The following is a 13,939-nucleotide window of genomic DNA, read 5'->3' as shown; positions in this document are numbered from 1 at the left end:
AGAGCAGGAAGGAAAGGTTTCTGAATTGGAAGCATTCCATCATCATCTTAAACAAGCAAATAAGACACCTCATAAGGCATTCTAAAGCTGACTATGAATCCAAATTAGCCTCCTTCACTAAGGATAACCATAAGGCATTCTCTAGCTATGTCAGAAACCTTGAAGGAAAAATCTAGACCTGCGCAGAACTGGTTGTTAATGGCACCACATATACTGTACCTGCAGAAATAGCTGACCTGCTAGCTGACAGGTTCAGTGAAAACTTCTCCTCCCCTGTCCCACCACATATCCCCCAAAGCCACCTGCCCTCCACCTAGTATTTCTAAGCAGCAGGTCATAAAAGCTCTCTCCAAAGCTAAAAACACAGCCTCCATTGGACCTGATAACATCCCAGGCTGCATTCTAAATGGATTAAAACAGGAACTAGCTACACTGCTGGTTACTCTTTTTAACCACAGCCTAAGCACTAGTTTTGTACCTGCTGAATGGAAAACAGCAACTGTCATCCCTTTACATAAAGGAGGCACCTCCGCAGACCCTGGAAACTATAGACCCATAAGCCTTACCAGCCTAATCTGCAAGGCTATGGAAAGAATATTCATGGACCTTATCAACAAAGATATAGGAGATCTCTAAATGCTTGACCCGACCAAGTTTGGCTTTGCTAAAGGGAAATCCTGCCTCTTGAAGTTGGTGAACTTTTTTGAGACAGTCAGCAAATCCCTGAATGAAGGCAAATCTGTGCAGACAGCCTACCTGGACCTGACCTAAGCCTCTGACACTATTCCCCACTCAGGCATCATTGATAAACTGACCCAGGTGGAGATCAACCCATATATTGTCAGGTGGGTTGCAAACTGGCTCACTGATAGAATGCATACAGTCAAAATAGGTGACTCTACCTCCACCAGCAGACTCATAACCAGTGGTGTTCCACAGGGATCGGTGCTGGGGCCCCTATTGTTTGGAATCTACTTCTCAGATGTACAGGCTAAAACAAAAGGCCTATGGCTGACAAAGTTTGCTGATGATTGCAAACTGGGTACAGTCATCAAGTCTACATTCTACAAGAAGGACTTACACAAACAAACAATGGGTGCCAAAGTCATGGGCTAAAACTCAATGCAAAAAATGCATTATCATTCCCCCCAAGGGTGATGTCCCTGCAGATTACCACATTAATAACAATACCCTAAGCACACAATCAGTGGTGAGAGATTTGGGCACACAGGTTGACAGCAACCTTTCTTTTGACTACCATGTCTCCAAAGTGGTAAGGAAGTCTTTCCATTTCGCCCACCTCATAAGTAAGGGCATGGCATCCAGAACAAAAAAGGTTATAACCCCTCCTGTACAGTACAACCTTACCTTTGGTATGTACTTACCAGGCACCCACAGCAACTGGAAAGATATCAAAGGTTTCTTACAAAGAAAATTGAAGGTCTTCAACATATGGCATATGTTGACAGACTGAAATCACTGTCGCTGTACTCTGTGTCTTAGAGACTACTCAGAGGTGACCTCTGCCTTGCATATAAAGCAATCTCCAATCCTGCTCTAATAGAAATGCTGCACATTTGTCAATCAAATGGTATAAGATGCCTCGCCCTCGGGAACTCAACCTAGTATATGACATCAACAGGACTTGCTGGAGAGACAGATATGTCTCACAGAGGTTATTTCTCCTCTGAACAAACTTCCAATTCAGGTGAAGCAGAGCCCCTCACTGACCCTATTTAAGTGCAGTTTGGAAGACTGGATGAGAAACCACAAATTTACCCTGGGAGTTTCACCTGTGTCCCTTTTGGACAGGGCAGTAGTTGTTGACTTAGTTCTGCTTAATACTTTGATATTCTTGGGAACAGGGGTTGTACTCGGCTAGGTTTGTAAGGGCCATAGGGCTATTAGCCTAGTAACCTCCTATGATCCTACAATCCTATGAACTCCTCCCTGGCTAGACTTTTAGACCCCCCCACACTCAACTAACCAAGAGACATGCAGTCACCCGCAATGTCAACTTGCACCCCCCCACACACAAAAGCACATACTGCCATTTATTGACGCCTTTCACTGTTGCCCTCTCTACCTGTGCGTATGATGACAACTGTGTTCTGCACTCAGTAATCTGTCACTGGGGTATCCCATGTATTATGCATATTGTGGCCAGTCCACACATGACATAGCATGCCCTGACTCTAGTTCTGCACACATCATTGCTACCTATGTATGTTATGTTTAATCTGGCCTGTAGTTGTATGGTAATCCCCAATGGCCTGATCCTCCATGGGGTCCTTAACAGGTACCTCCTCCTCCTTCTCGTCCTCCTCTGTTGCTTCCAGGACATCCTGTTCCCCCTGCCAGATTTGTTTACAAGCCAATACTTTGTGTTTCATGGTTGTACTAAAGGCCACAACTGGAGACATTCAAAAAGCAGAAGTGGGCTTTCATCAATCAGAACATCTTTGACAATGTTTTTAGTTTGTGACAGGATAGTGCAGTATACATTATCTGCCTTGGTCTTTGGGTTTTTTATCAGTCTCATTAGCCATATGTTTAGGGCATGTCTGGCATTAGATGTCCCTGTGAAAAAACACTTCTCACAAATCACTGAAATAAGCCAGATGCTTCAAATGTGGGACTCATATACATTGCCTAGGATGTGCAGTGAAACATTGTATGTTATACCCCGTGCACTGCATACCACCTATCAATTGATGGTGTAAAATCCTGTGTGGCCAATATGACAATTTTCATGTTCATCAAGTGGGGCCTTGATGGTAATTTGGATGCAGTCAGTGGCCTCCAGTACCTCAAGGAAACAAGGTTCTTCCTGAAAAGCCCACATAATGTATCTTCTCTCCTGTAGGGTAAATGGGAACCTCATATGATCCTTCACATGATGTGACATGACATTGAGAAACTGATGTCGTATCCCTGAGGTAGATGCCTGGGATACATCCACCATGGCCCCATATGGTTAGAAAGTCTTTGTAATCAATATTCTCAAAGCTACACATACCATTCTTCTTTCTACATGGATAAATACTCTCTGCAACCCACAAGCCTGCATATGAGGGCAACACGTCTTTACCAGATTCTGCAGGGGGCCTCTGTCCACATGGCAGCAAAGCACTATTGTTGTGGTATTGTATGGGTTGCTCTGTCTGTGCAAAAAAATGAGGAACTTCCATTAGAAAATTTCCCAAACTTAAGTATAACAACTCTCTATTTTTCTGATCATGTCAAAATGAAACAGCCCAACAAGACACTGTGATTGATGACTACTTGTGAGAAGGCTTTCCAGTATCTCCAAAAACCATTCCTTATCCTGTCCAGTCTGATGAAAGACAATGATGTTGTTGCACAGGTCACTGCTTCACCTGATGGTCTCATAGAGTTTTGTGTCAGGTTGAATTTGAAGTAGATGAGTAAACCAGTACTATGTCATAGTGATGGCCATCCTCCTAGGGAGGACATATTTACTGTGATAGAGAGAGAATGTTTACAGTTGGGCTGGCCTTTAAGGAAGCTACATCTTTACCTAACACTGCTATGGATCATTATGCTCCAAGAAAACTACATGAGGATGCTGCTTCAAATGCAGGCTTCTAGCACAAATTGTAATGACTTGGACTATGACAAAAGGTTAGTTGGGACCAGTAATACGAGAAAATCTTGTATTCATCATACAATGTACTTCAGCTTCAGCTTTATTATAGAGCTTAAACTCTAAGCTCCTCACAAAAAGAAGCAATGTATAATTGCATATGAATATCACAATACAATAGAATACCTATTAAAAATGAAATTGCTATTAAATTCCAAATATTTTAAGTAAAAAAGCAACATTACAGCAGAGTTTAACAATGCTGCCACTACTAAGAACATTCTAAAATGAGTTCACTGCACACACAAATAGTAAAAAAAAAAATCAAATCCCAAGAAGGAAAGACATCCCTGACAAGTATCAGTAAGAAACTAAGGTCCCTCATGAAATCATCCAAGGCTAACTTCGAAAGAAAAATAGCCAAGGATTCAAAAGATAACCACAAAGCCTTATTTAGCTATGTCAAGAATCTAAGTGGCAACTCGCAGATATGCTCTGAAAACTAGCACAAAATATACTGAACCTAGTGATATTGCCAACATTTAGGCAGATAGATTCAGTGCAAACTTCACCTCCCTCTCACCTTCAAAAGGGCCCACAATAATACCGGAAAAGTGTAGTGTCCCAGAAATCACAGAAGCACAGGTGAAAACAGCCCTTTCAAAAGCCAAAAACACAGCATCAATGGGGCCAGATGGTGTTCCATGCTGTGTCTTGCACGAACTACAGAACGAACTAACCCCCGACCTAAACACGCTGTTCAACCTCAGCCTCTTCACAGGCTACATGCCCATAGAATGGTGCACAGCAATGGTTACTCTGCTCCACAAAGGAGGGGCCACAACTGACCCTGGTAACTATTGCCCCATAAGCCTGACTAGCCTGGTCTGCAAGGCTATGGAGCGCATCATCATGGAACTCATTAACAAAGACATTGGGAACCTCCAAACACTTGACCAGACCCAGTTCAGCTTTGTTAAGGGCAGATCATGCCTACTAAACCTAGTTGATGTCTTCAAGACAGTCACCAAGGCCATAGACAAGGGAAAGGTAGTTCACACAGCCTACCTTGATCTCACCAAGGCATTTGACACCATTCCTCACTCGGGTATTACAGAAAAACTCACCAGCCTGAACATAAACCCCTACGTCACAAGATGGGTTGCCAACTGGCTTACAGACAGAACTCACACGGTAAGAATAGCGGGCTCCAGGTCCGACTCTAAACCAGTCACAAGTGGTGTCCCACAAGGCTCGGTTCTGGGACCCCAACTGTTCGGCATATATTTCTCAGAAGTACAGGCAAACACAGGACTATGGCTAACCAAGTTCGCTGATGACTGCAAACTGGGAGCCATAAGTGACTCTTCGGCTGACACGGACATCCTTCAAAAAGGCCTTACTGAGACAGACACCTGGTGTCAAAGTCATGGCCTCAAGCTAAATGCCAAAAAATGCATAGTCATCCTGTATGGGAAAAACAAAACACCCATGAATTACCACATAGGCGGCAGCCCCGTTAATACAGAAGAGGTAATAAGAGATCTGGGGACCCAGATAAATAGTAATCTCTCCTTTGACAATCATATTGCCAAAGTAGTTAGGAAATCCTTCTATGTGGCCCATCTAATTACTAAGGGGTTCGCATCTAGAAATAAAAAGGTTATAGTGCCCCTCTACTCGTCACTCATCAGAGCCATCATAGAGTACAATGCTCCATTTGGGATGTACCTCACAAAACACTTCAAACAGCTGGAAAGACCACAAAATCACCTCACCAAGAGGATTACTGGCCTCAAACATATGTCCTATGCAGCACGACTGAAAACACTCCGGCTGTACTCAGTGGCATATCGCTTACTCAGAGGTGATCTCTGCCTGACTTACAAAGCCATGCCCAACTCAGAATTGATGGACATGCTTCACCTAAAAAAATCCAAGTCACTGCGAGCCATGCGCTCTAGTGAGGTAAACCTCACCACAACAATAAATAGAACATGCTGGAGGGATAGATTCCTGTCACAGAGACTCCCCATGCTTTGGAACAAAATTCCTAACTACATTAGACAGAGCCCCTCACTAACACTCTTCAAGAGAAGCCTTGACGAGTGGATGGGTAACAGAAAATACACCCCTGGGATCACTTCATTGGCTCTGCTTGACAGAGGCTCATTTAATTAATCAATGGGGCGGCGAAAGCTGACACACTCTGGCTAGGTTTAAAAATGCCCTCAGGCAGATAGCCTAGTACCTACCTATGAACCTATGAACCTATACTAATCATATTCACATTTCCTGGCTGAAACATTTCTCATACTTTGTCAAACACAGGGACAGGAGTCTTACCAAGTTACAGGCTAGTAAATTTCATCTGAATATAAACCAGTCCACTTCAACTGCAATGCTTTTGTGAAAAAAATAAACAATGTAAATTGTCCACATAAACTGTATTGCAACAAGGGTTGCAAAAATAAAAAAAAATACAAAACCCTGTAGAAAAATTATACAGAATAAGCTATCACATCAAGCAAAACAATACCTTTTCAAATATCTTGCCAATGTAAGCAGACTTCACACAGAACTTTAAAGAAATGGCTAGAGATGAGAAAGTAGCAGTCTCATGAGATTCTCATCTGTAATAACACCCACACTTATTATTATATTATTAAAGATGAGAATATTCAATATTATACCATGACCCCCCCAAAACGTGCACGCTGATTGGCCAGCGTGCCCGTTGTAAATCGAGTTATACTAATGGAAAAAGGTCCGGTCACCCGGACTTTTTTCCATTAGTATAACTCTTAAAACACTGTCTCGCTATGTTAAATGGGTTTAACATAGCGAGACAGCTTTAAAATAAGCAACGGAGATCTCCGTTGCTTATTTTAAAGCTGTCTCGCATGTTAAACCCATTTAACATAGCGAGACAGTGTTTAAAAGCAACGGAGAAAGCAAGATCTCCGTTGCTTTTTTTAGTGTCTCACTATGTTAAATGAGTTTAACATAGCGAGACAGTTTTAAAATAAGCAACGGAGATGTCCGTTGCTTATTTTAAAACTGTCTCGCTATGTTAAACTCATTTAACATAGCGAGACACTAAAAAAAAAGAAACGGAGATCTTGCTTTCTCTGTTGCTTTTGTCCACAGCTCTGATGTACTGAGCAGGCGCGCAGTACATCAGAACTGCCGCGGATGCCAGACATCTGCGGAAGGGCAGCAAACAGGCATTATACTATGCCATTATTTAAGAAAAGTAACAGTTTCTTTTCTTAAATAATGTCATGGTATAATAACCACGCCTGGGTGGGTAATGCTAAATTTACCCACGGTTGGCTTTGTTTGGTCCCGAGGGCGAAAACCACGCCAACCGTGGGTAAATTTAGCATTACCCACACCCAGGCGTGGGTTATTGCTATAATATCTAAATGTGCTAAAAGCTCCAGGACCTCTAAAGTCTAGATGCATAAAATACTCTGAAACAAGCAAAGTTTCCAGCACTAATGGTTCAGCTAAGCATACAGGAGAGGAATAAGTGCATTAGACTAGCTATTTTGTGTTTGTCAAAATGGTTGCTTTTCATTATATACTTCCTTACTGTGAAAGAATGAGTGTGTGTAACAGATATGACAGTAACAGATGTAACTGTTTATAGAAGGGGTACATCATAAAAACATACTCATTTGTCAACAGACTTGTTTTATTCTGTGGAGTAAAAAGGATTCACCATCTGTAAGAGGGCTAGAATTAATGTAAAGAGGACTACATCAGATTGTGAACTCTACTTCTCAGACTAGATCCTGAAAAACATTTTTATTTCAGTTAAATGTTCCACTTTCTTAATTGGGACTGAAGTTTCATCACATTTATTTTGTTATTCTTAGTGTTTATTATTATATTTTAGGCTGATGATATTATTTTTAGAGGTTGTATGGTTAAAGGGATGATGTAGTCATACAGCCATCAGCTCTGGCAGGAGGGTATGTCATTAAAGCACCATAGGGGTATTTCAGGATTTTACCTTAAAGGTCTACCCTGTATACATCCATACGCATCCTTGGGTAGAATGAGCGATAGGTATCAGTGCTGCACCACCTCTTACTTCTGCATAGGGCAGATAGAAAAAGGATACTCTGTGCACTCAATGCTGCACCACCCCTAACCTCTGCATAGGGCAGATAGCAGCAGGAGACTCTGTGCACTCAATGCTGCACCACCCCTAACTTCTGTATAGGGCAGATAGCAGCAGGACACTCCTGTGCACTGAATGCTGCACCACTCCTTCCTTCTGCATAGGGCAGATAGAAAAAGGATACTGCATTCAATGCTGCACCAGCCCTAACTTCTGCATAGGGCAGATAGCAGCAGGACACTCCTGTGCACTCAATGCTGCACCAGCCCTAACCTCTGCATAGGGCAGATAGCAGCAGGAGACTCCTGTGCACTGAATGCTGCACCACCCCTAACTTCTGCATAGGGCAGATAGCAGCAGGAGACTCCTGTGCACTCAATGCTGCACCACCCCTAACTTCTGCATAGGGCAGATAGCAGCAGGGCATTCTGTGCACTCAATGCTGCACCACCCCTAACTTCTGCACAGGGCAGATTGCAGCAGGAGACTCTATGCACTCAATACTGTACCACCTGCATAGGGCAGATAGCAACAGGACATGCTGTACACCCATAGAAGGCACTGTATGGAAGTTTCCCCTGGTCTTCAAAAGGGAAATCTGATCCATGTATATCTGGCCCCTGGCCTTTAGACTCCTTCTTTCTCCAGAATGGGCATATGCCCATTCTCCCCTGCTTGTGCCATCAACCCCCAGTGCTGCTAATCAAACGTAGGTTGCCTGGGCTGTAGTCAGAGCTCTGTGACTCTACCACACCGGCACAGGCTATACAGCTGTTGATATTCTGGTTCTTTTCCTAGCTAAGGTGTCTTTTATGTGGTGTCTGCATGGCCTCTATGTGTCCAGTTAGGTTGTTCCTAGATGCACTTATTCCCTCCCATGTCCTGGAAGCATGACATTAGATGAACTGGTGATTATCTTGACTGCCTGTAGGTATGTATGAGGTATATGACTGAGTGACTGCATATGTACCTGTATCTTGTACTGGACCTGCATCCCTTCAGGCCTGATTGTTGCTTTATAACATGGCTTGCTGAGTATATTCCACCAATGTCTCTGAACATCTTAACACAAGAAATCTGATAAAGTCTAAAATAAGGGGGGGATAAAAATAGGGACACATTTTAAATAATGCCCTTATTAAATTAGAAATTTGCTAGAATAACAGGATTTGTATTAGCATCCATTTTTTGAAAGATATGAAGTCTGAAACTCAAATATACGCCATTATTTAGTGATTTCAATCCTAGCAATCCTAAATGATTTGTGAGAAAACTGCTAATTTTATGAGGAACAGACCAACAACGTGAAGCAAAAATCTGGACATTCTGCGAAAATCTGTACAGTTCAGAGGTATGACGATCTTGCAAATTAGAGTCAACTCACAGAAGGCTACACAGATAGCTTAAGGAAATAAGTATGTTTACAGTGAAAAGTTTATTTATGCCTGTAGCAAGTGGGACATGAACTATGACCATGTTAATGGATGGCTCCAGGTTACACTGCTTGCAAGCAGTGAGCAGTAGACATCACCTGCCTTTGGAACTACAAGCAGCAGGCCGAAAACTCTTTAGTTATTTTTAGTGTGAGCGAAGGTGCATTAGATCACATTCTTTAATATATAAGGTAGTTAGTGGGGTATCTGATTCACTAACTGGAAGTGCTGAGGTTTGCACTACTTATCTATAAAAAATGTGTCAGCATGGACTGGTTGATCTGGGTTAGAATTTTTTTAAAGGAGTGTAAAAAGTAACTGTAAGGTGGGACCGCATGCTATAACCCTTCTGAGGACTGACTATTGAAAACATTTATAGTCACGATGACTTTCTGTCTTATAATTTGTGGTTCTTCATTTATATCTACTGCTACTATTCTTTGGCAGTTATATAACATAATTGTATGCACTCTACAAATGCTCAATAATTATTTCCTCAACTGTCATTTTTAAATGAGTGCATATCTCATCAGAGTGTACTCTTGGCACTTAAAATGAAAATGTTATCTCTGTGGGTCTATTATCACCTTCTTGCTTCAGTGTTTGATACGTTGTGCTGCATTTTGATGCTGCATGATTTCAGTTTGTAAATGGATATTTCATGTCTGCTCTTCTTTAATATGAATTCTGTCCAGTGGAACCTCCAAGTTAGCAAATGCAAAATAATGACTATGCTGTGCTAGTGTCCATAGATGGTGACACTCTGTGGCTTTACTACTCCATGACAGGACCATCATTCTACACACCTAGAGACCCCAAAAAATCTATGCACACAGTCGAGGTGAGAAACATTCAAAGATGTTTCATTTTTCTCTTTTGCCTGACTCTTTTGCTTGTACCTATGAACTGGAATCACAGACACTCCAAGGAAACATTCACTCAGTGCTAAAGAGCCATCCCATAACTTCTATCCTATAACCAATTAACCTTATCACACAAACTAGCATATCAACCTGAAAAAACCCTGCCCTTCTAAATATTCTCCAGCCCCATACCACAAATACATGTCTTCGCTCAACAAATAAATCTCTACTATGTGTCCAAATCCACTAATATGGCAGGGGACTCCCTATTTTCTCATCATGTAGCAACAAGGTGGAATTCACTGCCTCACAGCATCAGAACCAACACAAATACCAACCAATTCAAAAAGATTCTTAAAAATAATGGTAATGACACCTGGCTTTGCTCCTGTAATACTCCAGGCTAACCTGGTTAAATAGTTTTTGGTCACACTTTTTCTTGTTCCCTGACCACCTCATAATCTATGCTCTCTCTCATGTCTACATAACCTCTAACCTCATCCTTTTCTGTCCAGGTTCCCCTACAAACCCCTCCTCAGCTTACTTTGTGAATCTGCAATGTCTACACTACAACAAGGAATTATATCAGATGATTGTATAATACAAATGTCAGCTATAATAGCATAGAATGCAATTTTTGGCGTACTGTATGCCTTGTATATTTTTCTGTATAATTTCTGGTATAAGGTTTGTATAAGCTCTATATATGGAGCTTTTCTCTCTGGGCCTCTGCTGAAAATGGGTATTATCCCAGTTGGACTTTTCCGATAAACAAATGTAAAATAAAATAAAATAAAATAAATAATTGCTAATATAATAAATAGTTGTTCTGCCAACAGAAACTGTACTAAATGCACCATATTGTGAAGTATTTTATGTATGTATATATATATATATATATATATATATATATATATATATATATATATATATATATATATATATATATATATATATATATATATATATGTGTGTGTGTGTGTGTGGGGGGGGGTGTATATATGGGTTTACTTTCGTTAACAGAAAGTACACCTTGTCGAATTCCAAAAAGCCGACTCCTATTAAGTGAAAGTGCAGTTTAATGAAAACGCACTTTCACAAAATACACATCAACGAATTACAAAAACACAAACATATACACTAAAAACAAATTCTTGCAGGGGGGCAAGCCCCCTGCACCCACCACACCTGATAATTAGATATACTAACTCTGAGATCGCACTACAGTGGGAAAAAGGGTACATTTCCTTATCCTCACTGTACCGTGATCTACATCAACAAGCCCAACTATTGAATACATTCCACTCCCATTGGAAGTGTAAATAAGAACTAAATAACACCACACCAGTTGTTCCACAAGTTAGCATCCTGGAACTGCCAAACTTTCTTGCTGATATGTATTTCACGAAAGTGAGTTTTCATTAAACTGCACTTTCACTTAAAGGGAGTCTGCTTTTTGGAATTCAACAAGGTGCACTTTTGTTGAACGAAAATAGACCAGTGTGTGTGTGTGTGTGTGTGTGTGTGTGTGTGTGTGTGTGTGTGTGTGTGTGTGTGTGTGTATATATATATATATATATATATATATATATATATCTGCACATACACACACACATGCACACACACACACATATGCACACACACACACACACACACACACACACACACACACACACACACACAGTCACACATATATTTATAAAATTATAGCTTACCTGCGTTGTCTTACTGTGATACCCTTCTGTGTCAAGGCATTTATATTAGCTTGCTGAAGCAACTGAATTTCTTTCCGAGAAAATAGTCTGATTCTGAAAGCCTTTTCAAATAGCCTGTCAATGGTCACATGTTCTCCAATGTTGTTCATGAAGTTCTGAATGTCTTTTTGAACATCAGCGATCTCAGCTTCTCTGGATGCCACATAATATCTGTAGTGCTTAAGCAAGGCAAGGCCAACACGATACAATACCTTCTGCCCTTCAACTAGAAAAACATCTAGTACCCGAATGGCATACTCAAATGGGAGCTCACCAAACATCCATGTGGCCCATTTTGAGTAGACTTTCAGAATGCTAGGGGAAGTGTTAACAAGCAGCCTGTGGACTGTTTGACAATGTTTGCTGACAAGGTCACCAAATGTCATACAAGAGGCTTCATAGACAAGGAATGTCTGATCAATATAGTGAGTCTTGGAGTCATTTGAGCCTATAATCCTGCAAACATGCTCAAAGCAATCAGCTTCATTTTCACAATAGTGCAATAGCAGTGCAACAATAGAAGGAAGGACTGGGCAGTAAGTAATATCAGGGAACTGGTTGCCTATGCATATGAGAATCTTTTTAACACTAGTTATTCCATCAGCATTAAGACAGTAGTGAGGTATTGGGCAGCCTTCCATGAACTCAGGCAGTGGGTGTGTGCTTATGCTGCACTCTCCAAACAGCTTACTTGCTATACTTTTATACACTTCAGCATCAGGTGTCACTGAGCGGCACCTGATGTTTTTAACTACATGGCTATAAGCAGAAGCTCGTTGACTGAGACTGTTAGACCATCGCCCTTCCCTTGCCATGACTTTGAGTTCTTTCTTTTCCTCATTGAGAGCTTCCTTGCTGGGGCTGGATGACCTGTCCATTTCTGGCATTTTCTCCCAGTTCACAGAACCTCTGCGGTCACTCCTGGATGAGGTGTCGATCTCCCAATTCTCTGTTCCTGAGATGACCAAGATTGGGATATCATCTGTATGACCTACATCACCTGCCAAAGAAAACAGTTTTGACAATTAATATCTGTATTTAATGCAAAGACACTGGAACACAGATGTGATGTAATATATTTTATTAAACCAACATAGGTTTTGCAATTACTTAAGCTTTCAAGCTAGCATGAGCCCTTCAACAGGAGTTATTAAGTTACTGATGTTAAATACAGTGCTTTCACTTGTTCTTAGAAAGGGAAGTACACTATTTTGTAATGGTTGAAAAAACAAACTTGAAAAATGGTAGTGGTGAAAAAAATGTGCAGCCTGAAAGTTTCATATGACTACACCTCGGAGACAGACATTGTATATATGTTTGTGTGTGTGTGTGTGTGTGTGTGTGTGTGTGTGTGTGTGTGTGTGTGTGTGTGTGTGTGTGTGTATGTGTGTGTGTGTGTGTGTGTGTGTGTGTGTCTGTGTCTATCACTGTGTGAGCCTGAACTGTAAACAAAACACAGGTTAATAAAAAATCAAAGTTTGTCATGTTCCATTAGAGTCAGTGATTAGTAGAGAAGGTACCATTCAGAGAGACTGCTCTGACATTGAATTAGACAATAAATCACAATGCAAGAGATGTGTACTGAAGAAATTCAAAGAAACAAGATACTTGGTTTACTAAATAACTACCTTTCTGCAAAATGATTCACTGCAGCCTGCTTTAAGGGTTCCACTTTTGACACTGTGTGTGTTGCTGTGGTGCTGTTTGCTTATGTAACTTAATCCCTGTCTGATCCATACATGTTGACTTCCATTTTTGTTTCACCATGCACTATATCCGTAGGATACTGTTCAAAACACTTGCCATCTTCTGAAGGAATATTTTCTCATATACACTCTGAGCATTCCATATCCCTGGCTACAAAAGGTATTCCCTTTTTTTTGAAAACTTTTCCATGGTCAACTGTTTTATCCCATACAATACTAATGTTAGATTTTTTTTCTTTCTTCTAAGTTTCTTTTTTTCCCTTTTGTATAGTAAAGATTTAGTTTCTAAGACATTTATCACAACAGCCCTGTTTATAGTCTTCCTTTACATACTCTTCCCCTGTATGTTCATGATATGCAAATTGGAAGGCTTCAGACCTGAATGCAGTACCTGATATGCGGTATCCATGCAGGGTAGCATAGGTTAAAAATCCTATAGTTCTA

General features: G+C 40.9%; 1 protein-coding gene across 1 annotated transcript in view; it reads right to left on the bottom strand.

The window, feature by feature from the left end:
• LOC122812774 (TBC1 domain family member 24-like) overlaps nucleotides 1-13,939 on the bottom strand; it is a 168,270-nt gene that overhangs the window by 138,802 nt on the left and 15,529 nt on the right. The window contains exon 2 of the mRNA XM_044084847.1: nucleotides 11,751-12,789. Within this exon, the coding sequence (XP_043940782.1) occupies nucleotides 11,751-12,789 (1,039 nt within the window). The remainder of the gene's footprint in view (nucleotides 1-11,750; nucleotides 12,790-13,939) is intronic.

This window comes from Protopterus annectens, chromosome 10.part0, assembly GCF_019279795.1.
Source record: "Protopterus annectens isolate FY-2018-M chromosome 10.part0, PAN1.0, whole genome shotgun sequence".
In the NCBI taxonomy this organism is placed as follows: domain Eukaryota; kingdom Metazoa; phylum Chordata; order Ceratodontiformes; family Protopteridae; genus Protopterus; species Protopterus annectens.
Note: the sequence above shows the minus strand (reverse complement) of the source record. Positions and strands in the feature narration are given on the sequence as shown.